Source organism: Crinia signifera, chromosome 6 (genome assembly GCF_055691185.1).
Source record: "Crinia signifera chromosome 6, ASM5569118v1, whole genome shotgun sequence".
Lineage (NCBI taxonomy): Eukaryota > Metazoa > Chordata > Amphibia > Anura > Myobatrachidae > Crinia > Crinia signifera.
Window position 1 is genome coordinate 171,317,379 of NC_139222.1, and position 21,756 is coordinate 171,339,134.

General features: G+C 43.4%; 2 protein-coding genes across 7 annotated transcripts in view; one reads left to right on the forward strand and one right to left on the reverse strand.

The window, feature by feature from the left end:
• The window catches only part of SLC16A6 (solute carrier family 16 member 6), a 28,912-nt gene extending 12,362 nt beyond the window's left edge, over positions 1–16,550 (forward strand). For all 3 annotated transcript variants that reach the window (XM_083148117.1, XM_083148118.1, XM_083148116.1), the window contains exons 2-6: positions 1,772–2,007; positions 4,383–4,526; positions 4,836–4,964; positions 9,544–10,350; positions 15,682–16,550. In XM_083148117.1, coding sequence (XP_083004243.1) covers positions 1,776–2,007; positions 4,383–4,526; positions 4,836–4,964; positions 9,544–10,350; positions 15,682–15,935 — 1,566 coding nt within the window. In that variant the 5' untranslated portion in view covers positions 1,772–1,775 and the 3' untranslated portion in view covers positions 15,936–16,550. The remainder of the gene's footprint in view (positions 1–1,771; positions 2,008–4,382; positions 4,527–4,835; positions 4,965–9,543; positions 10,351–15,681) is intronic.
• ARSG (arylsulfatase G) overlaps positions 1–20,821 on the reverse strand; it is an 85,573-nt gene extending 64,752 nt beyond the window's left edge. The window contains exons 1-3 of one of the 4 annotated variants that reach the window (XM_083148121.1): positions 20,645–20,821; positions 16,907–16,998; positions 9,138–9,214 (exon numbers count right to left, since the gene is read on the reverse strand). The gene's annotated coding sequence lies outside the window, so the exon portion shown is untranslated. Of the gene's footprint in view, positions 1–9,137; positions 9,227–16,906; positions 16,999–20,644 lie in introns of all 4 variants that reach the window. The other 3 variants (XM_083148120.1, XM_083148119.1, XM_083148122.1) reach the window with 3 other exon arrangements.
• Positions 20,822–21,756: the final 935 nt, after the last annotated feature.

The following is a 21,756-nucleotide window of genomic DNA, read 5'->3' on the forward strand; positions in this document are numbered from 1 at the left end:
ACCTCCTCTGCTGCAGAAGTCTGTTTCTTGGTGTAAAGTCCCAGGCCAGGGGCAGGCAAAGTTTCATGAGCTTCGTAATGGCATCCGCTCCGACTGACTTTTATCAACATAGATTGGCAGCCTAGAGCAGTGTCAGATGCTATGTACATCCAAGGTTCCCCACACTGTGGACATATTGCCCCAGCCTGCACACTCTACCACTACCTGGCCAGCAGCAGCAGGGCAAAGTAGTGCTGTAACTCGCAGGTGGGAAGAGGACTGGGCCTAAAATATGCACCATCACTAGATTTTAGGTAAAATATGCAATAACCAATGAGAATGGGCAAAATATGCAAATGCATATAATCCTGTCTCTAGAAATAACAAATGAAAAGGACATTGACAAATGTTTTGTTACAAAACCTTTATAGAAAATCACTGAAATCATTCTATGAGCCGCAAGAGATGTACGCTGACCACCAAGCAGCTGCTTATTTTGGACACAGCTGATGTGCGATAATATGCTGATGTTGCAAGAGGGGTCTTGTGTAATCAGATGCCTGCTGCTTTGATCTGCTGCTGAGTCCTTACAAACTGGGCGATATAATGAAAGATATCGCTCAGAAGGGGTGCCGGACGGGATCCCGACAGTGAAAACCAGACACTCTGGGTCTCGATGGCCACCAGCTATTCCCCCTCTTGGGGGTCCACGACCCCCATAGAGGGAGAATAGAATAGTGCCGAGCGCAGCGAGCCCGCAAGGGGCTTTGTTGCCCTTGCCCCGCTGTCCGGCCTGTCGGGATCCCGACTAAATCGTGAAAATATACCACACCCGCTCAGAAGAAACAGCTGAGTAACCCTCAAGCTGGCAGGATATCCAAGGACATAGCCAATGGCTTTCATATTCAAGAAAACTGGGGACACTGACAGTCGTTGCAAACAGATCTGCACATGGGCAGTGCAGATCGCACATAAATAAGCCAATGGATTTGTGTATATTACTCCTATATTTGTAGCTCTCAATGCATGGTCCGTTCAGGTAACTTAGCCCACTTTTCCACAGCAAACTGCTTCAGCTGTCTTGGGTTTAGTGGATGCCTCCTGACTGCACGTTAGCTCTTTCCATAGATGTTTGATAGAATTTAGATGAAGTCCAATGTTCTGTCCTATGTTTCTGGTGCTGTGTGATTTTGGAACCTTATCCAGTTGGAGAACCCGTAACCAAAGACAGAGGTTTCGGACACCAGGCAGTATGTATTGCCTTGATAAACTCAAGATGTCATTGAGTCCTGCACAGATTCAAGGTACTCTGGAGCAGATGTAGTAAGCCTTAACAAGAGATAAATACAAGGGTGATAAAGAGAGATAAACGTCCAGCCAATCAGCTCCTAACTGCCATGTTACAGGCTGTTTGAAAAAAGTCAGTAAGGAGCTGATTGGCTGGACGTTTCTCTCTCTTTATCACCCTTGCATTTATCTCTTGTTAAGGCTTAATACATCTGCCCCACTGTGCCAGAAGCAGCAAGGTAACTCCAAATAAGAACAGAACCTTATGCAGGTTTTACAGTATTTTTCTTTGAAAGCTTTAGGTTTCAGTCTGTGAACATAAAGCAGATGTGACTTGCCAGCTTTAACTTGTAAAATATTATATGAAGTCTTTTTATGTCCGTCTGAACATAGGAAGTTGTCATTTAAGAAGTATATTGCCTCTCTTGGCTTAATTTGTTAATAGTATTTCAGAGGATGCTGGATTACATCTAATTCAATGTACTATTTTATTTCCTGTCCCCAGGCAAATGAAGATGGCCGATATGGAGAAGTGCTCTGGTGCCAATGTCTATACCAAAGTGCCTGACGGAGGCTGGGGATGGGTGGTGGCAGTGGCATTCTTTTTCGTGGAGGTATTCACATATGGAGTGATCAAGTCTTTTGGAGTCTTCTTCAAGGATCTTATGGTTTACTTTGATGAGAGTAACAGCAGGATATCATGGATCATCTCAATCTGTGTCTTTGTTCTTACATTCACAGGCAAGTGAGGCAGTCATGGGTCTCCCGTTATTTAAAGATGTTCCGAATGAGAAAATATGGATCACTAGGACAGGGTGTAAAGGTTTCATTATTTCTGCAATTATTGGAGAGAAGGGAGAATGGGGGGAAACCACTAAGGCAGGGGTTCCCAATCTTTTTTGATTCACGGCACCCTAGAGAATCTGAATTTTTTTTCACGGCACCCCTAGGTCCAAAAAAATAATAATTAGATTGGGTTTATATGCGATTCTTAGCAGCAGCTATGTGGTAAAGGGCAGGATTTGCTTCTGTTTGTACACATTCTATGACTGGCAGCCACCAGCACTGGTTTTGCTCATAAATAATTAACCATTAATAATTTGAGTTGGTCCTAGACCACCAAGCCGCGGCACCCCTGCATGTGTCCCGAGGCACCCCAGGGAGCCACGGCACACAGTTTGGGAACCACTGCACTAAGGGTTAAGACGACCTCTCCGTTCAGGTGCTGTTAATAAGGTATAGCATATGTGATATTACTAATTAATAAATGAACCTTTTACAAAGCTCATAGAATTGCGACTGGGAAAAAAAGCTGGTTTACACAGCGCTGAGGAGTTGATGTAATGGTAACACAAGCTGGTATCAATGAAACAGGACACACTGTTTAAAATTGGTAGTTTTTTATCTAGAAAAGAAACAATTAAAAAACATGATGCAATACAATTATAACATAGATTAGCAGCAATAAAGCAATTTGTAAAAGCATTGAATGGTAAGTAAATGTATTTAAAAGCGGACGTCCCAATACTATAACAATATTTCTGCAATTATAGACAAAAACAAACCGTAGCATTTTAAAGATTTCCTGCCCTTAACACAACATGTTTCACATTGCGCATACTAGGAACACAATGGCTTATAAGTACTGAGCGAACATTGGTCCTGATTCAGATTTATTAGGAAAGCACATTTGGTTTGCTAATGGACAAAACAATGTGCACTGCAGGTGGAGCAGAGAGAGTTAGATTTGAGTGGGGTGTGTATTTCAAACGTTCTACATCTCTATGTTGCAGTGAAAAATAAAGCAGCCAGTATTTACCCCCACAGAAACATAACTCACCCAAATCTAATGCTACCCAGACACTTATGCGATCGGATTCGATGCGACATCAAAGTGCGATGTCCATCGAATCCGATCGCATCTTGTGATGCAAAAAGTGGCCCCTTACTGCACCCGATGTAGCATGCCATCTTGAGATGGCACATCGGGTGCTGGAAGAGGGCGGGCAGAGGGCGGTGTTGTAATGTAGCTCAAGTAGCGCTAGTGGGGGTCAACGGTGGTGGCAGAAGTGTTTTAAACACTGGACAGCCCTCTGATTGGCTGAGCTATCTCAGCCAATCAGAGGGCTGCCCAGTGTTTAAACAATGCTGCCGCCACAGTAGCGCTAGTGGGCGGTGGTGGCAGAAGTGTTTTAAACACTTCTGCCGCCACCGCTGATTGACCCCCGCAGCCCGCTAGCACTACAACTACAATGTCGCCCTCCCGTGCCGCAAGCGGTCCCTCCGGCTCCCCATCCCCACACTGCTGAAAAAGCGTTACCTCCACCCCCCACCAGCGGATTGCATGTGGTTAAAAACCACATGCAATTGCTCCTGCAATTCAATAATTATGAGCAGCACATAAGACCAGACATTCGACCAGTGTGCCGAGCATCATGTCGAATGGTACACATTTTGTGCATACAATCATTCAATTTAATCGGCCAGATGTGGCCGAAATCGAATAATTGCATGCAATATCTCACAAGTCTATGGGCAGCATTACTCTCTCTGCAAATGTTACATCAGCACCACCTGCAGTGCACATGGTTTAGTTCATCATGAACCTGAATCTTCCCCATTGTTGTTTGTAGATGTATTTTCCTACAAGAGGTCATTAACACTACTGCATTATCACGACAGAATCTTTGGCTGACATTAAGTAATCAGTCATTTATCTTCATAGAAATAAGAAATAAACTGGAAATTGGCAATCTGTGTCCATCCACGGTTCCAAATGAAATTAGGTGTACTAAATAGAAATAAATTTTGTCTAAATCCTATTTTACGTCAAATACACAGCAAAAAGCAACGTAAAAAAAAAGACTGACGACATTGTTGGTTTTCTGGATCTCCCTCCTAATTGGAACGCTACTGTTTAGCATAACATGCCAATGGCAGAATATGCTTTCTGATGGAAGGCTGTTGATTATAAAATAGTGGGTGGATCATAGAGCTGAAGATTAATTTTCTAGAATGAGTGTCATGGGATGGTTTCCGGTTTTGTTTTAATTTATGTTGAGCTGCAATAAGTTGGACACAAATGACTTAGATTTTGTCTTTCCTATTTATCTTAGCTCCCCTCTCCACGGTTCTGAGCAACCGATTTGGACACAGGCCGGTGGTCATGCTGGGGGGTTTCCTCACAAGCCTGGGAATGATCTTGGCTTCCTTTGCACGCAATGTTGTGGAGATGTATGTCACGATTGGTGTGGTGTCTGGTAAGTTTATTAGTACTTCTCTTTGGATTCAGTATATTTGGTGATGGAACATAGGAGGGACGAGATTCTACCGCAGATTAAAAACATTAATCAAGTAAAAAATTAATAACTCCTTGACAGGAAAGAACATTATCAAACTACAATTTATTCCAGCAGGTTTAACAGTAAATTAAAATGATAAAAATTAGTTACTGGGTTTTCCAGATGTTTGCGGTATGTGAGAGGATAATTAAATTTTTCGCTGTACGCAATGTTTTTTTTTTTCCAGATGCTTGAAGTATGTGGTAATGAAAAGCAATGTTGTTTCAGGTCTCGGATACTGTCTCAGCTTCCTTCCCACAGTCACCATCTTGTCACAGTACTTTGACAAGCGCCGCTCACTGGTCACTGCTGTCGCTTCCACTGGAGAATGTTTTGCTGTTTTTGCCTTTGCACCAGGTATACTGCTGCTATGTGTATTGTGTCATAGAGGGGATAGGGAACAGTCTTAGTTTTTGTGTGTGTGTTTCCAGTTTTACAATAGAGCATGCTCCATATTCTGCATACACATACAGCTGACAAAATGGCTCCTCCTCTGCACAGAAAGTCCAGAAGTATGTGCGATATTCAGATAAATGAATATTTAGGGGGCTACTCAATCCTGGATTCTGAATGTTCCGACAGTCGGAATCCTGCCTAGTTTTGCCTAGCTCGACAGTTTATCAACAATCCTCAGCAGTTTTCGACAAAAACAGATCCGACTGGTTTTAAAGTCGGATCTGTTTTGTCGAGTTCTGCCTTGAATAGGCGGCTGCCGCTATTACCCCTGTCGGAAATACCGGTGGGTATTGAATTCCGCCCATAGTTTCAATAATGGTGTCACGACCACCATAGTAGCTACCCTTGCTCCCTGTGCTGTCTCCGACCTGAGGTGCCCTGACGCTATGCTCTCTGCCCTGGCGCTCACCTCCGCTACTGGCTGCAGCGCCTCCGCGTAGTATTCCTCGCCGGCTGGTTTGTGTCGCCACAACGGGCGGCGGCCACCTTGTTGGTTCCCAGAGCCTATACTTCGCAGCTCCAGCCTTGATGTCATCCCTGCGGCCAATCACAGTACAGCTCAGCACTTAAATACTGACTAGCCGGGCCAGACCGGCAGTCAGTTCAATGTTGTCCATCTGATAGCATCTCCGTGCATCTCTGGCAATTCCTGCAGTCTCCGCTGCAGCCTGACTCCAATCCTCTGGGTGAAGTCTTCTCGGTATCCACTCCTGCTGGTCGTCCACTGCTTATCCATATTCTTCCATGGAACCTTCATTGCCGCCATTAAGGATACAAGGTTAAACACCCCAAAGGTGTCATCTTACTCCCTCTGATCCTGACAGTCATTGTCTGTGGCCAGTCTCCCTGGTGTCCTAGCAGCCACAACCTCATTCAGCAAGACTCCTTCCATTTGACTTCATCTTATTCCACTCCTATCATTAATATCTTCAAATCATCATTATCCTCAATTCTTCCAATAATATCTTCAGACGTCATTATCTTCAAACTCCTTCAGCAAGTTCTTCAGTATTACCTTCAACAAGTTATTATTCATCCAATATCTACAGTTATATCATTGTGCCACCACCTATACCATTGTATTGCAGTATCTTTCATTAAAAAAGGTTTAATTTTATCCAATTGCCTCATTCCGCTCTGTCGTCCATGCAACAGCCCTACATCAAAGCACCCAGCCTCCGTTACACTCCGGCTGGTGCTTCACCAAGCTCACGAAACGTGACAGATGGATTGAATGTTACAAGAAGCAATTTACTGTAAAAATGTGTAGTTTCACACATTCTCTAGATCACAGTATCACTTAGGGCCTTATTCTGATCTGAGCTCAGTACAAATTTGTTCTTAAAATGGGCAAAACCATGTGCACTGCAGGAGGAGCAGATGTAACCTGTGCAAAGACAATTAAATTTGGGTGGGGTGTGCTGAAACTGAAATCTAAATTGCAGTGTAAAAATAATGCAGCCAGTATTTACCCTGTACAGAACAAAATAACTCACACAAACCTAACTCTCTCTATACATGTTACATCTGCCCCACCTGTAGTGCACATGGTTTTGCCCATTTTAAGAACAAATTTGTACTGAGCTCAGATCAGAATAAGGCCCTTAATATTTGTTGCATAAATCATATCACCCAGTACTTAAAAGTTTATCTACATACCTTATACTGGTTTTAGAATGTGCATTGTACGGTTTCATATCTTAAAAGCTTATTATGCCTGTGATAGACTAATCTGCTTATCATTAGTACATGGGAGTCTCAAAACACCAAACACGAGTTTTTCTGTGTAATTAGATTTATGCTATGTTCCAACTGTTTAGTGACAGTACAGAGTTTGTACCAGGAGACTTATAAATGCCCCTTTGAGACCAAAAGCCTGAATTGCTTAACACCCTGCAGGCTGAACCCGGGTCACTGCTGGGGGTTCTCTTTTACCAAGGTTTGTATTGGATTCCCAGGTTATTCTTGAGGGAACCTTTTGGAGTGAGCCATGACCCCAGGTTAACCTGGCAATTAGATGTGACTAGACCTGCAGTCATTTACAACTGTATGTAAAAAGTTTGCCCTCAAACCAATTACATTTTTATTTAAATTGTTATGTGAAAAAGTTGACAATTTCTGCAATGTGCATATATGATACTTTCCGGAGTTTTTTGCATAATTTTTACTTGCCAACATTAACTTAAATAGGGGGAAAAAAGGTGGTCATGAGCAAAAGGTTGGGCATCCTTGCAGATGATTCAAAATTACCTTTGCTTATATAAAAGGTTAATATTATGCCATTTCAGTAATCAGATAGTTTCTCAAAAGGGCAGAGAAAAGATAGGTTAGTCAGTGCGCCTGGCAGCCTGAGATGGTTACAACCTATAGTGGTGACCCTTCACCACTAGAAAAATAGTATATGTGAAACAGAGGTATGGGTGTTCCCTCCAATGGCGCCTTTGAAAGAATAGTACGTCCCTTTGGATGAAGGGGCGATCCTCTTTGAATTACACAGATTTAAAACACCATGCAAATACCATACATTCCTCTTGAGTAAGGGGCATATCCTCTTCTCCAAAAAACAGACAGCATATGATAGATGTGTCCTTAATCAGATGAAGTTAGGCACTGGATCATCCGAAAGGCGACTCAGAGTGATACCGAAAATAAATAAAAGAATGGTATATGGTGTAATACCATTTTATTTTATATAAATAAGGAGACTGGGAAAATACTTTAGACGCAGAAGAACTGGTAACAATGGGCAATATAGGAAAAATTTTTGCTTTTTGAGACAATAGAGGAAACCTGAGGAGGTGCGCTTGGCATGAGTAAGTGGATGCAGTCTATCCAGTCTTTGGGGGCTATTCAATGTTCGGGTCACGGCAGACGAGCTTGCTCGCCTGCCGTGACCCAGTCCCGTTCTCGGTCAGCTCGACCGAGAATACGCAGGCGGGATTCAATGTCCCGCCTGCAGCGGGACGAGAAGGGGGCGTGGCCGCGAGTTGCGGCCGGGAAGTGACGAGCTGCAGCCGGCAGCTCGTCACTTCCCGGCTGTTCTCGGCAGAACGAGCCCGACCGCTAGAGATGTCGGGCTCGTTCTGACAGGAAACCCTGTTCAATGCTGTCGGGGAAGACAGCATTGAATAGGGCCCGCCGAGCATCTCCCCCACGGGAGATGCTCGACGGCGATTGAATCTCCCCCTTAATCTTGTTAAGTTGGAAAAACTCCCAAAACTGCTTCCAGTGCTTCAGTATCAAGAAATACTTTTAACAACCAAAAATGATATAAAATGACTTCCCAGCTCGTCAAAAGGACAAAAAAAATATAACCGTAATGTCAGCGCCGACTGCTGTGTGTACCTGAACGGAGCAACACTTTAATTGCTCCATTGGGTGATGATAGTCAAAACACTAATTCCCTCAATAGAGGGGAGGGGAACATTAGCTGTGATTATATAGGCTATTGTAAACTCGTTTTAAGGCAAATTAATATTTGTAATGTTAATTTTCTGGGTGTTTCCATAAAACCATAATAAAGCCAATTTTAATGTAGAATAAGTAGTCTGATGTCTTAGACATGGGCCAAATGGAATAGGGTGAGAGATTTTGTGAGTTCCCTCTTTTTTGTTTTAAAGCGGTAATCAAGTACACTGCAAAAAAAAATAATAATAAAAAAACAGGTTGATTTTGCCATGTAATTGCCGCTTTAAAAAACAAAACTGTAAATTCTTCCAATATCTCTCACTTTCTGAAACTCTCACCCTTTTATGTTTGGACCATGGTCTTTATTATGCAGCAAATTTAGGACTTCGGTATAAAGAGAAAACAAAGGCCAAATACATTTACACAAAACTTGAGCAAAGGCAGCATGGGTTGAATATTTCAACAATACAACGATCAAAAAAACTACTTCAAAATAACCATGACTTTACGTTTTGAAATAGCTTACAATATCCTAATATATGAATTGTATTGAAAAGTAGAGTCTAATACATGCAAATCCACCTAATGCCACCCACATATGGAGCGATAAACTCTGCATTTTGAATTAGATGTGATGTTCAAAAAGTACAGGCAGCACATACTTACATATGTGATGTGCACGGGAGAGTGCCTCGCACCTGTCCATCGCACCCTGTATGGGCGGCAGCAGACTATTTCTGTGTCTGCAAGGAAAACTAAAGATTTAAATAAATAAACATATGGAAGCTGTAATTCATGCCATTGGCTGTGTTTTACCAAGACTGACAGAGTACCCACACTTCTACATGCTGCATTAATTTATTCTCCTCGTCTTTTAAAATCAGCAAATAAAGTGTAACTATTTAGATTTACACCCATCAGCCATAACATTAAAACCACCCGTTTTTTTTTGTTTTATACTGACTGTTTTGGCCTGCAATAAACATAGCACACGAGATTTTCCTGGTTTTGTGCTAATCTGTTATTAAACATTTTATAAAGCTAATCTTATTCATATTTTGTTTTATTTCAGCCATCACTGCATTAAATGACCAAGTTGGATGGAGATATTGTCTACTGACAGTGGGGGCTCTGCAGTTGAATATTGTAGTGTGTGGTGCCTTACTCAGGCCATTAGTCATCAAGCCCCAGGAAGAAGCCAAAGAACCTCCAAATACAGAAAACCTGGAGATTACCTACATGCTTGAAAATGAGCAGACGCTCACATCTTTAGACTCCATAGACTCTGGAGTTGAAGTATCTACCTCACCTAAGAATGGTCCAGTGAATGAGAAGCGCACAGATGTAATAGAAGAAAAGGAGTTGGTTGAGAAGTTTGAAGTAGAAGAGCAAAAACCACCACCTCTCCTAGATTTTTCAGTATTGAAAAATTCCAGTTTTATATGCTATGCACTTTTTGGCCTCTTTGCCACACTAGGGTTCTTTGCCCCATCGCTGTACATCATCCCCCTCAGTCTGAGCCTAGGTATAGACAAGGACTTGTCTGCATACATGCTGTCAGCTATGGCCATTGCCGAGCTTTTCGGGAGAATTGGTGCTGGTTGGATCCTCAATAAAAAACCCATATGCAAGATCTACATAGAACTTATCTTCGTCATCCTCTTGTGTTTGGCCTTGACAGCTTTCCCCTTTGCTCACAATTTTTGGGGACTCATGGTGTGCAGTGTATTCTTTGGATGCATGTTGGGGACCGTGACCGCTACTCACGTTCCAATGGTCGCAGAAGAAGACATTGTTGGAATTGAGAAAATGGCATCTGGGGTTGGAGTGTATGTATTCATTCAGAGCATTGCTGGGCTGGCTGGACCACCTCTTGGAGGTAAGAATATTTTTATGTTTTGTAGAACTTTAAAATATCTGAATATATGGTACTTGTTTCCTATCTGGGCGCCCAGGTTTTCTACGTACGGCACCGTAATGAAATCGGATCGCATCGCATCGTACACATACACGATATTGAACGATGCGATGCGATCCGATTCGATTTCCCATAGGAAACAATGTGAAATGGCGCAATTTAGCCAAATTATCATAGAAACAATAGTAAATGGGCCAAAAACACCCCTGAACATTGAAATGTCCCCCCAAAAGTAGTTGACGCCACCCCGCCATCAACGTGAACCCGAAGCGTGGCGAGCGCAGCGAGCCCGCGAGGGGCGGCGGTACGCGTCCTCCGACCTTTTCATGCCCTACTATCCACTAGGGCGTGGAGTGAGAATAGAATAGTGTGGCGAGCGCAGCGAGCCACCGAGCCCGAAGCGTGGCGAGCGCACGCGGATACCTTCACAGTTATACGCGTCCCCTCGCGGGCTTCCCAGGTGTCCATGGCGACGCGGACACCTGGGAAGCCCGCGAAGGGACGCGTTTACCTGTGAAGGTATCCGCTGCGCTCGCCACGCTTCGGGCTCGCCACACTATTCTATTCTCACTCCACGCCCTAGTGGATAGTAGGGCATGAAAAGGTCGGAGGACGCGTACCGCCGCCCCTCGCGGGCTCGCTGCGCTCGCCACGCTTCGGGTTCACGTTGATGGCGGGGTGGCGTCAACTACTTTTGGGGGGGACATTTCAATGTTCAGGGGTGTTTTTGGCCCATTTACTATTGTTCCTATGATAATTTGGCTAAATTGAGCCATTTCACATTGTTTCCTATGGGAAATCGAATCGGATCGCATCGCATCGCATCGTTCAATATCGTGTATGTGTACGATGCGATGCGATCAGATTTCTCTACGGAGAATAGCATGGTGCGCAATTAACTTAGTGGGCGCCCAGATAGGAAACAAGTACCGAATATATATTTAGAAATCACAAATAGCCAATTGTAATGCTGCCTGTAAAGTGCATTGTTGGAGAACATTTAAAAAATGCAAGATTGCAACATGTGCCAAAAAGGACACACAAACTAGTACATACTGATAATTTTAGCTGTACAAAGTAATGCATTACTAAGTATCCCCCAAAACTTGATCTGGTTTCTCAATTTAAAAATTGCAGTCTCTTGACAAGGTTGGCTGTTGCCAAATTTATGGTGTGTTAGAATTGTTGCAACATAGAAGCATTTAATGTTGGTCTACAGATTACTTGAAAGTAGCAAGAGGTGTGTGAGATGTAGAGTAGATTTTGTCTAGCTTTTCAGTTTTAAGTCAATGGTATACTTTATGGGACACTGTTCTGCTCTCTGCAGGTTAACTAGAGTGTCCTCTGTCAAGTGCATAACATTTTACTGCCTCCCCAATGGATAATCGTGTTGTACTTTTTTCTTTTTGTTTAATAATCCCCGAACTAGTTTTTATTGATATTTTTCCCCAGATTTAAATGTGTATGGAAATACATAATGTTTTGGGATCCATGTACAGTATTGTTATATATTCTGCTTATATTCCATGGCGATAGAGAATAGTCTCTTCCTAGACTGATTGAATGCTAAAAATAATTGTTGGTGGTGTCCAGTTGGTGCTTCAAAATTCCTGATGATGGTGGGGTCTGTATAGTGAATGGTGGCATTTATTCCCATTTTATGTCCGTTTGTTTGTATCCCACCTGGTATAAGATGCAGTCCCCTATTTACGCCTAGGACTGGCTTGTCAGTAGTGGTTTGCAGCAATTTCCTGGTATGAAGGGGACACAGGATGAGGTCATGCAGTTATCCTTCTTGTTCTGTGAACTGATATCCAGAGTAAAAAAGGCCAAAAGGCTGATTATAGCCCTGTTTAGTCTGTTATTGTAACAGACAGATTACAGTAGTGCTATGGATTCCTTTAGTCTGTCAGTAAAACAATGGATTAACACATCAGTCATTGTTTGATAGGAGAGACCTAATCCCTTATTAGGGGGAATCTAGCCATGCGTGCAGAGCGATTCCAAAACGAGTGAGCAGAAAAACTAGTGTAGATTGCCTTAAGGCCCCCACACACAGCACAATTTTCAGGCATTTTCTGAGCGATTTTACTAAATTGCTCAGAAAATGCCTGAAAATGCATGTAAATCACTGTGTATATAGCCCACACAGCGATTTACATGCGCGCACCCGCCGTTCTGAATCTGTCCAAGATTCAGAACGGACGGGCTGTACAATTCAGAGCAGTAGCTCAGAAAGCTCCTGCTCATCTCCCGCATGTGTGGCTGCGGGCAGATGAGCAGGGCTGTTCTGAGCGACTGAAGCCCCGCTGAACGCCGCCGCTGCACCTGAGAGTCCGGACACCACCGCCGCCGCTGATCCCGATGACAGGCACCGCCGGAGACCACCGCCGAGCCGATGACGTCACACCGCCGGAGACAGCCCTCCTGATGACGCCGCGGGACAGAGCCGCGATGCTGGACTCCAGAGTAGGTAAGTATATATATTTTTTTCCCACTGTGCCACCAATGTTTGGGGGGCGAATATCACTATACCACCAACGTAATATCCTTAATTATCTCCATCCTGGGGTGGGGGACTATCTCCACCAATGTATGGTATCTATCTCCACTATGTATGTATGTATGTATGTATGTATGTATGTATGTATGTATGTATGTATGTATGTATGTATGTATGTGTATATATATATATATATATATATATATATATATATATATATATATATATATATATATACACAGTGCAGTTTGATGGCATATGCGGCGTGACAGTCGTGACAGATTTGAAATCTCCCATGCTGAATCTCCCAATTTGAATCTCTGACACAAATCTCTCTGTATGTGGCTCATTGTCTGAAATGAGCCACAAGAATGAAATCTCTTGTGCTGAATCTCCCGTTATGTATCTCTGGCACACATCTCTGCGTATGTAGGGCCCTTTACTGTGTTAAAACCGTAATATGCACTGCCGGACATTATACAACAGCACGTCACTCTGAGCTCTGTCTTTGACATTGCCGGTGGTGTAAATGCACCATTGAAATATGCCAGGTGGAGCGACCCGGTATTTCAACCCCAGTAGCGAGCAGGGTTGAACATTAGTTTAACCCAGCTCACGGTGCAGTCCAAATGGGTAACAGGTCCTGTTAAATGCAATCCAGTTATGATAAAGGATATGGCCCATCTGGTGGTCAGTTATTGCAGAGTTTTGTAAGCTGAATACTGTTACACTGTAATCACATTTGAACAGTAAGGTTGGTTAGACACCCAACATATGCAGGTGGACCAGTTGTCACTCCGTCAAGCAGCCATTCAAGGTTACTGTTTGGCCAACATGTAGGTATTAGGGAAGCTAATTTTGCATTAAAAAAGCCTTGATGTGAATCCCACCATTTGTGCCTTTGATTTCGGGATTAACCTATGCCCATCTGGGTTAAGTCCGGGCAGTACTGGGTACTAGTTCTCTGCTCAGACATGTCCCCAGGCCTCATACATCTGTGTTGCTTTGCGTGACTTGCTGTGGGCGACCAGCCTGCTAAGCCTATGCAGGGTGACAGTGAGTGACACAATGTTGACCATGGTTAGAGGCTCAGGCTTTGAAAGGACAGGAGTAATCATTGGCTGGGCTGCAGCGTGTACTAGTGATATGTCATTCAAAAGGTATCACTAGTACACACCTGCTGACTATCAGTAAGTGGGTACCCAGCATTACTTTATTCATAATGCACACTTCACAGTAGCTTTGCTAATGAAGTCACATTTTTTTATTTTGAACTGGGACTGTCATGGTCCTAAGGGAAGTTGTTAGATATATTATTATAACATTCAGTGAACTACCCATCATAAAAAGGAAACTTAAGACATTTTACCCACAGGGCAGCATGTGGTTTTTAAAACATCCGCCAATCAGGTCAAATTGCTAATTTAATGATACGCAGTAACAGGGCGGAATGACTGAGATGAGCCTTGGGATCTCCACAACACATCTGAGATAAAACGCTTTTGCACTCAGATTCATTTTCCCCAGATACGACTATTTAAGTATTGCCAGATTTTTCTTTTGTAGTTTTGTTCCACTGGCCAGATCAGAACTGTTTTTTAACGTGGCCAAATGATGGCATATCCACTCGTCTGTCTGTTTCAGACGCTTTTTTGAGGTTAATTTTATTTTTCTCAATCCTTGAAAAGAAAAGAAAAAAAAAAACAGTATTGCATAACATGGCAAGACTGGTTTCTGGTGGATTAAATGTATATACCAAACCGCATTAGTTTTAATATAAAATTGCCTTTTGAGTGCAGTCATGGCTAATACAGAAGTGAAGACCAGAATAGTTATTTTTATACATGAAAGTGATGTGCACAGGTCAATACTAAATTAAGGGCTAATGCGCCCTGTAGTAAAGTAGAACAACCGATCCCATTGGCTGTTTATAGCATCAGTCATAATTAGTGTTAAAATTAGTAAATCCAATAAGATACATATAGATCAGTGGTTCTCAACCTCTGTCCTCAGGGACCCCCAAAAGTTCACGTTTTCCAGGTCTCCACACAGAATCACAGGTGAAATAATTAGCTCCACTTGTGAGCTTTTAAAATGTGCCAGTGAGTAATTAGTGCACCTGTGTATCTGTGAGGTGACCTGGAAAACGTGCACCGTTGGGGGTCCCTGAGGACTGAGGTTGAGAAACACTGATATATATGATCGGCAGTCAGCATACAGACACCGGCATCCCGAAGATGCCGGAATCCTGACGGGTTAGGAAATATACTTACCCTCCCGACTCTAACCCTTTCTGCTAGTGCCTAAACCTAACTCCCCCTCCCTGCAGCCTAACCTTACCCTTCTGATCCCTCCCCCTCTGCAGCATACCCCTAACCACCGCCCCACAGCCTAGCCCTAATTTTCCACACTAGCGCCTAAACCTAATCCACCCTACGCTACCGCTTCCTGCATACTCACAGATCAGGATTCCGGCTGTTGAGATTTTGACATCCTGATCTGTATGGAGGTTGTGACACTGGTGTTATGACGGCAGTCGGGATGCCGGCGTCTGTATACTAAATGCCGGCGTCTGTATACTAAATGCCGGCATGCTGACTGCATTACAAGCTGCTATTGTTTGTGCAAAAAAATTTTTTATTATAAATACAGCAATATTCTAAATGCCAAAACCAGTTTGTCCCTTTTTATTAAAATAAAGAAAAGCACTCCTAAACATAGCATGTCAATGTACATCACGTATGCATATTTTCAGACCAGAACAGTCATACTCTCTACTTTGCTTGCAGGAGTGCTGGTAGACTGGACTCAGAACTATGGATCAGCATTCTACTCCTGTGCTGTGGGGATGGCTCTGGGGGCACTATTTTTGGCCTTGGTGAGGCCGTGCAAGAATGGAATTTGCTGGAGAAAGAAAACCCATCTATGCCAAGAAACACCAGAAATGCCAGTTGATTTTCTGGAAATGGATATCGGCAGAGGCGAGGGATTAAGCAAAAGCTACCAAAGCCTTAATGGGTCACCGTCCCACTCAACCGAATAAATATCCCCTCCCTCCCCTCAAATTTCTGTCAAGGACATCTATTACACAGAAAACAGGATCTTCAAATACACTAAAAGGGAATGTAAAACTAGCAATGTGAATTGAGGTTCTGGACTTGAAGGAGAGGGGGGAGGAGTTTATAGCACTTACATTCAAACAAGGGTATTATTCTCTTTACTGCATGCAAGGTAATTGACTTTCAAGTTGTCCTCTGCACTCAGTTCTTTATAAGCAGAGTACAGCGCAGGGTTATCAATATGCCACACTACACAACCGCAACACCTACAGGGTAATGAATGCAACATTTTACATTAGATATTGCTGCAACTGTCTTTAATCACTGAATTGCCTACTTTTTGTTTTGTTTAAAGCAAACCAAATAATTTATTATATTATTTTAGCAGAAGCTGCTGTTAACTGGTTAGGGTTTTGCTAGACAGAAAAACCATTAAAAGCAGGGTTAGACATTTCTGTAGGAACATTGAAAAGCAATTCCTATAGTGCCTCAGGACTATTTTCTATTAGTATTTAAATATAAACTCAGTTACAAGGGTGAATGAATGCAATTTTGACAAAATGTCTTGGAATAAAAACATTTTCTGATGCACAAAGAAAGTCTGTGTAGGATGTGTCTGTGTAGAATGCCTGTCTGGAGCACAGTTTTCTACATATAGTATACGCAAAGACCAAATGAAATATAGCTTCGGAAGTGAGATTTTACAATTACTTTATACCTTATGACTCAAAATGTTATTAACACATTCTCTACACAAATTCAAGCCTGGCCATTTTCCTGGGTCAATCTGGGTCCTTTTCTGCATGAAGAGGGTCAAGCAAGGTAGAAAATCCAGGGACTTCAACCTGAATTGACCCTTTTCCCACAGAAGATAGACATGGGCTGACACAGCATTTTCTTCTTTAACCCATGCTTCTAATGCTGGGGCTTCAACCATGTTCTGTGTGGAAGGTACCTTTTCAGCTGTTTTCTCTCATGCATATGTATTTGCTGACAGGCGGATACAGAAAACCCTCTTGCAAGATAAAAGGTGTCTCAAGGCTGCAGCTATTGGGAAATAAAATGAAAAGGAAATTAAAACTGTCTATATGACTGTACTTAAGAACCAAATGGATTAAAGGGGCATATGTATCAGTTACTGGGTTTTAGACACAATCCTTGTAATTTCTTATTGCTATTATATTTGGCAAATATTGTAAGATTAATAGGACCCAAACTATTATGGAAACAGGGGTGTATTCAATCCCCGCCGCTATTTCCGACATGGGAAAATAGCGGCGGCCGCCTATTCAATGCTGTCTTGCCGACAGCATTGAAGAGGCAGATCGACAGAATGGGCCGATTTTAAAAGCGGTTGGGCCTGTTTTGTCAATAACGGAGACGAATTGTCGCGATCATGGGTGAATATCGACAATCACGGCCGTGTACGCAGACACGCCCCCTTTTCACCAATCACCAGACGGGACATTGAATCGCGCCTGGTGATAAGCGGTCGAGAAAAACGAAAACGGGCCAGAGTCACTGCTGTCGGGACCAAATCGACAGTCGTGACCTGAGATTCAATACCCCCATAGAAGTGGATCTCTGTAGGTTTACAGTCAAGATTTCCAAGCAGTGTAATTAATATATGTGGCCTACAAAGAATCTTCATGCCCTGTTCAGATCTTCAAACCAGATTCATACATAGATTGGATACACTCTAGAAATATATATCGTTCCACCAGCAAATAATATATTGATAGCAGATGAAGTGTGTGTACACCCAAAATCTGGTAACCTAACTATTGCCTCTGCCCTGCAGCACAGCTGATGCCAATATATCAATGCATTTGCACATGTGAACTGGTAACCTGCCTACTAACTGCTGGCACTGCCGACACGGACACCACAAAATACCCAACCAGTTGTCATATGTGGCCCGACATTTCGATTGATCAGTGTGTATTGCTTCGCTAATTGTTCTCTATGTCAGTGCACTGAGGGAGGGACCACTGTAAAATACACCTAATATTATGTTGGAATTGCATTTAGCCTTACAATCTCTTAAGAGGGCAATTCAATTTCTATAGACATGAGCTGATGGCATTCCAACAGTTTCTAGTAACTTTGCAGATTTCCTTCATATACGTGCACTGATAAATTTGTAATGTTGTCTTACTATAATTATTGGAGAGGAGCACAACTAAAAATTGACTGTCCAAACAAGATATCTAACCACCACTCTGTTTACAGACTGTGCAATTGGACCTGCCCTACGCCTTATCATTTTTCCAACAGAAATCTGACTGAAGTCTTGTCATGGTGTGCAAACTGATATATTTGTGATTGGTACAACTCAAAACTCTCATACTGTCAGCAGTACAACGTACAGTAGCAGCCCAATTGCTGCAGGCTGTCCCAGGGAGCATATTAATAATACTAGCTAAGCCCGCTCAAAGCAAAAGCTTTGATAGCTAATCTGTTACCTTGTGATTGCCTCTGTGTTTATGTATGTGAGAAAGATGTTGGGTGAAATTTAATAGGATGAGAGTTTCAGAAAGTGAGATTTGGTAAGAAATCACCAGGTTTTTTTTTTTTTTTTTAAAGCAGCAATCATTTACACTGCAAAACCAGTTTGATAATGAAGTGCAAATGATTGCCGCTTTTAAAAAAAACTTGGTGATCTCTTACCAAACCTCTTACTTTTTGAAACTCTCATACTATTAAATTTCACCCTCAGTTTCACTCACTGCCAGCAGATGGCAGTGTCTCGGTTACACACAGACACTAGACATATAAAATAATAGTACTGGCAGGCAAGTGGGCTCCTCTCCTTCATTACCATGTCATGCAGTGGCCTTGTCACTGCTTTATCTCCCAGCGCAGCTTAGCACATTGGTCCAGATGTACTAAGCTTCTAAAGTGATAACATAGAAAATGATAAACAACCAATCAGCTCCTGTGTGACATTTTTCAAACACAGTCTGTGACCTGGCAGGTAGGAGCTGATTTGCTGTTTATCACTTTTGAAGCTTAGTACATCTGGCCCATTAATTTAATTGTTAGGTGTAAAATTGGTGTATTTCTCTCACACCTCTCTCCTCTGCAGCTCTGTCCCCCTCCCCCCCTAAATTCTAAGGTCTTCCGACTAGTCTCATTCTCCTTCTGAGGGTATAGCAGGTGTGATTATAACCCCACTCCCCCTTCCCGATTTACATTCAGGATCTTTCTTCCCATTGTTCTTGGCCTGTCAGTCCTCTTTATGATTCTGCAGCTAATGCCCCTTTCAGACCGCACTAAAAAAACGGTATATTGTCGATTTTTAACCGTTTTGAAACGGTATTCTGTGCGGTCTGAAAGGTGCAGAGTGATTTTACCGTTTCGCCTGTATCGTCGGAGACCGGAGTGCTGCAGATAGCCGGCTCCTGCGGTGAGTGTTCCTGCTTTAGACCAGGTATTTAGGTGCGGTGTGAAAGGGGGTAAACTGCTTCTGACCCGTTTTAAAAAACGTTTTAAATACCTGGTCTAAAGCAGGTTTTGCGGTGTGAAAGCAGCATTATTCTCATCAAGCTAGATTGCAAGCTTTTCGATTTACAACCTCATTTTCCAGTGCATTGCTAAAGACATAACTCACCAGCGCTGGAGGAGTTGTGCTGCATTTGTGTGAGATGGGCATTGAAGGGAGTAGTAACTAGTAAGTATGTGCTGGTGAGGATGGGCAGTAACTGTGTCACTCCTTGTTTCGGTTTCCTATCCTATGCCTCTCGCCATCTTTCACCATGGGCCTTATTTTGGTTCATTCTTTCTGACAAAATCCTTCTTAGATGGACAAAACCATGTGCACTGCAGGGGGGCAGATGTAACATGTGCAGAGAGAATTAGATTTGGGTGAGTTATTTTGTTTCTGTGCAGGGAAAATACTGACTGCTTTATTTTTACACTGCAATATAGATCTCACTTTGAAGTAAAACCCCACCCAAATCTAATTCTCTCTGCACATGTTACATCTGCCCTACCTGCAGTGCACATGGTTTTGCCCATCTAAGAAGGATTTTGTCAGAAAGAATGAACCAAAATAAGGCCCCATGTCTCTATCTCCCCGTGTGTCTGTGTCTCTGTTCCAATGTCTCTCTTGGCTCAGAGACCTGTTTACACCAGGACATCAAAGTAAGGAGCATTCTGCCAGGACCCTGAAGAGGAGAGAGGGACATTTTGTAATCTGCCCTGGGGACCATCAACCCTAGTTACGCCTGACCCTAAATATAGGCGATCGTCTTATACCTTGAGCAAATTATATGTAATACTTTTAACAAACGAAGCTCTGAGACCCTTATGTAAATCAATCAGGTTAAATGTAAATGATGAAGCCCTATGCTGGTGAGCACTGATGAAGTACACTATACTGCTGATACAGAGAAGGGGTGTAACCATCAGCGCTAGCTGCCTCTTTCCTCCTGCACAACGAACCACATGTTTGAGGGAAGTAGTATGTTCCTTGTACACTGTACTACTGACTGTCAGCTGCAAACAGTAAAGTGTAATTATACAGACATGGCCACAAAAACATTTGTCTGTATCCATCCAGCCTGGAAGTAGTGCGGCGAGAATAAGACAAACGGCTCTCTCATGCCGGAATGGAAGGTGTGCGGAAGTTCTGCGCCTTTGATAGGTACTCGGCCATCACTGTGTGCAATGTGTAGGTGCAGTCTCTTACCTGCAAGTAGGCACTGTTTGGTGACAGCAGCAGAAAGAGGCCTTCTACGGCTCCAAAAGGCGCGCACACCCCCAACTCACAAACAACAACAGATTCCCCTGTCCTGCCCACAGCGGCCGCATCCCCGACCCTCACACATTCCACGGCCCAGCCCTCCGCTCACAACGGGGCGTCCCTTGGAGGATCTCGTTGCAGCCATGTTTGTTTCTGGCACGTAGCACACTACACATGGTTGCGTGGGGACTAAGTAGTAAAAACCGGACAAGACCCTGGAACGCTGGACCGAGGGGAGTCCCATTTGGACATCAAAATCTGCATTCCGGAGCTTGTAATGTCCCGTCTGGGGGGATGCCTGTGATAGCTTTCACCAGGGACATTGCACCAGGGACATTGGGAAGGGGAGATTACAGCCACCCACCCCGTGTGTTCCGGAACGTTCCGGTTTTTGCTAAATGCCCGGACTATACAGGGAGGCTTTATTATCCCCCTCCTCCTCTCCCTGGTGACAACTATTACATGAAGCCCCCCTCTTGTCCTGGTCCTTTTTTATAATTAATAGTGTCCCCCATACACTAATAAATGCTGGGGTCTGTTAGTCTCGGGACTATGTGAAAACCGGACCGGACTAGACTCCGGACCGCCGGACAGGACATCAAAATCTGCAGTCCGGAGCTTATAGGGTCCGGTCCGGGGGGTGTCCTGTTGGGGGGGTGTCTTGTCCAGGGGGGTCCCTGTGATAGCTATCATCAGGGACATGGGGAAGGGGAGTTACAGCCTCCCCCTGTGGTCCGGACAGTCCGGTTTTTGCTACATGCCCGGACCATACAGGGAGACTTTATTCTACCCCTCCTCCTCTACCTAGTGACAGGTGTCACAGGCAGCCCCCCAGGACAGGACACCCCGGATAGGACACCCCCCGGACCGGACAATACAAGCTCCAAAATGCAGAGTTTGATGTCTGGTCCGGGGGTTTTGTCCTGGTCCGGTTTTTACCCATACCCGTTAGTCTCTATTGTGTCAATACCTTTGTTCTGACATATAATGTACATATATAGCCAGCTAACACATAAGGTGAAAGTGTTATATATATATATATACTTGTAGAATGAAGC